At 27.7% G+C, this 3,049-nt stretch overlaps 1 protein-coding gene across 1 annotated transcript; it reads left to right on the top strand.

Moving 5' to 3' along the window:
* The first annotated feature begins 668 nt into the window (after nucleotides 1-668).
* LOC103309286 (kelch-like protein 12) lies at nucleotides 669-3,043 on the top strand. Its single transcript, XM_016803918.2, has 5 exons — nucleotides 669-782; nucleotides 847-1,032; nucleotides 1,103-1,321; nucleotides 2,364-2,539; nucleotides 2,598-3,043. Exons 3-5 carry the CDS (start codon nucleotides 1,298-1,300, stop codon nucleotides 2,737-2,739), a joined length of 342 nt encoding a protein of 113 aa, XP_016659407.1. The 5' UTR covers nucleotides 669-782; nucleotides 847-1,032; nucleotides 1,103-1,297; the 3' UTR covers nucleotides 2,740-3,043.
* The last annotated feature ends 6 nt before the right edge of the window (nucleotides 3,044-3,049 follow it).

Below are 3,049 nucleotides of genomic sequence, written 5' to 3'. Positions count from 1 at the left end.
GTTTTGTCGGTTGTCAAAATTTGAAGTTATTTGGCTTTTGTTAAATTCATTTTGGTGTAAGTTATTGTGTGCTAAATGTTTTGCATATTGATCGTTATTTCTATATTGATTAATGTTTGAATTATTTACGTAATTGTTATTGTACATTTGTTTGGAGCATAAATCGTTTAATATCGATTGTAAATTAGACATTTTAGATGATAATTTTTCTAATTGTTTTGTATTATCGTCATTTATTGCATTTATAAATAAAATGAAAACTTAAAAAAAAATCAAAACGATTAAAAATATAAATGCTATTAAAAAATGTGGTGTTGTAATAATGACTTCAAATTGTGTAGAAAAATATGTTTTTCAAAAAATGTTTTGTATATATCGGTTGGTATATGGTGGGATATTAATTCACAGCAAGTAGGTACGGTATGTTTTTAGTATTATACATACGACCATGATCACCGCGAATCTGATGTACCTATAGTAAGGTAACTAAAAAAACACGATCACGGACCACGGTGTGTCAACGTACAGTACCATATTTGAATATTTCCCGAGTACCATATTCGTATATTACACGCACGGTTTAAGATAGTACTATCCGTAAACCGTGATTATCCGTAATCCGCCACGACGGCAATAGTGATAAGAAATAATAGGTATTATGTTCTTGACGTGCTGTCTACGAAGTTCGTATTCAATAATATTAATTCTACAGACCACAGAATAATATAACACGGCTTTAATTACGTATAATACTAACTGAAGTTAACTACAAAACAAAATAGGTAAGTTCATACATAATATGAATATGCGTATTATATCGAATCAAATATTTCATCATGTTTTTAGGTACTTACTCGTGTATAGTATGCTACCGCACCGTACGTCTGTAAAAGAAATGGATTCTGTATAACAAGTTATGCCACGGATAAGTGGCCAAAAGTAAGTTCTGAAATCCAACGGATGTAAACCTAAAATATATATAAACAGCTGTCATACTCGTAGTTTATTTGAAGTCTTACAAAGCTTACGCAGGTACCTACAACGTTTTAGTCATTTTAACTGATATCAAAATAAATAATAATAACGAGTTTTATGTTTTTAGAGAAGAAGTGTTATGTGATATTAAGTTAGAAACGGATGCCGGTGTATTAGTTTGTGCACATAAAGTAGTTTTAGTAACAGCTAGTCCATATTTCCGTGCAATGTTTACCAGTTTCGCCGAAGGGGATAAAGGTGTTGTAAATTTAAGAGAGTTAGACTGCAACTGTTGGTGGATTATATTTATACTGGTGAAATAATGGTCACTGAACAAAACGTAATGGTAGGTATATAATATAATTATTTAATTTTTGATAGCCATAGCCTATGTGTCAAATAAAATTATGAAGTGATAGAACTGCAATACAGTATACATTTTTATGTGGTGTTTACTGTTTACGGTGTACTTACCATAGTTATAGTGACCAGACGTACTTATTTTATAAGGACAGTACTGTTTTTTGGTAACATGTCCTACTGTCCTAAATAAATGGTCAAAGTACGCTTAAATGTACTTATTTTTAATAATTTAATAATTCCAAATGGAAAAAAATTATGTAAATTCAAATTTAAGGGATTTAAGAAAATTCTGTTATCAAAAAAAAAGTTTTAATACTGTGATATAGCCTATATCATTAAATTTTGTTTCCTATTAAGTTAAATGTTTGAGTTAAAATATTTTAAAAGTTCTAAAGTTGTTTTTTTATGAAGCATTTATTATTATAAGTTTTGTTTTTCATGAAAGTCACATGAGTTTAGTTATAAAAAAACATATATTTTATTTTTCACTCTTAGTAAAATTAAAAACCAGTGGTACATATTTATATTTAAAAATAAATAAATGAGTTTAAATTGATTATTATTTATTATTATGTACTGTTTTTCTTTTTTAATATCTGGTCACCATAACCATAGGTCATATAAATTTAAAAAAGAAAAATGTGGGCAAGAGTGCACTGGTTTAAATCTACTAAAAAAAATTGTAATAATGTAAACGATACTAAATGATTTAGAAGTACTTCACGAATCTAATAAAAGAACACTCTGAAAGATGAAAATGTCAATCAATTTCTACTAAACTATTTTAAAAGATTTGTATTTATGGTTTCCTCCAAATCTACAAAAATTTTTAAAAAATTGAACGCAGTTTCGAATTGTCATATTTTATTCATATTTATGCTTTAAAAAACTATCCAGTAAAATATGTAAAAGTTTCAAATGTTGCAATTAGGTATAATGAAAATGTTCCAACCACATAGAATTTTTAAAACTTTTAGATTATAATCAAAATTATTTAAATTTATTATTATTGTTTATTTGTTTAGGATTTGTTACCATCTGCTGTTCTCTTACAATTGGATTATGTAAAGGATGTATGTGTTGAGTTTTTACAAATAAAACTAAATACTGCAAATTGCCTTGCTATCAGAGAATTTGCTACCTTTTATAACTGTATGGAACTATTGTCAAGTTCTGAAGAATGCATAAAAACACATTTTTTGTAAGTTTTTTAAATAACTGTCAGTGAATTTTATAAATATTATGGTCATGATTTTCAGAAAAGTTGTTGAAGCTGGAGAGTTCCTATCTTTGTCTTCTGAAGAAATGATTAATCTAATCTCCCGTGATGACATTAACGTTCCATTTGAAGAAAAAGTATGCCTACGAAAATTCATAATTGTTATATTTAATTATTGTTAGGAAATCAATTTATCTATGCTGTTTGCAAGGAATATAATGGAATCGCACGATTCATAAATACTAATAACTGGTGGGTGGGTGTTTGGGTTTGTTATATACCTAAGTAATTATGTAAATGTATGCATTGTTTTTGACAGTTTATTAATTTATTAAGTATTTAATTCTACAGCTTGTTTGCTGATAACTAATCTATACTACTACAGTATGAAATAATAGGCGGTTATACTTATGCCGTTCTGAAAAATGTACCTTACTTTAACTTTACGATACACAAGCGTTTGTTGTCTCAGACTTAAGAGTGCGTTATATA

The sequence above is a fragment of the Acyrthosiphon pisum genome, chromosome X, assembly GCF_005508785.2.
Source record: "Acyrthosiphon pisum isolate AL4f chromosome X, pea_aphid_22Mar2018_4r6ur, whole genome shotgun sequence".
Classification (NCBI taxonomy): domain Eukaryota; kingdom Metazoa; phylum Arthropoda; class Insecta; order Hemiptera; family Aphididae; genus Acyrthosiphon; species Acyrthosiphon pisum.
This window is presented reverse-complemented; position numbering and strand designations above follow the sequence as displayed.

What these genes read in the sequence shown, in the direction of transcription:
- LOC103309286 (XM_016803918.2), top strand. Translation starts at nt 1,298, where the DNA reads ATGGTCACTGAACAAAACGTAATG. An exon ending in TCACTGAACAAAACGTAATG is followed by an intron (nt 1,322 to 2,363) that starts GTAGGTATATAA and finishes TTATTTGTTTAG; the next exon opens with GATTTGTTACCATCTGCTGT. An exon ending in TGCATAAAAACACATTTTTT is followed by an intron (nt 2,540 to 2,597) that starts GTAAGTTTTTTA and finishes CATGATTTTCAG; the next exon opens with AAAAGTTGTTGAAGCTGGAG.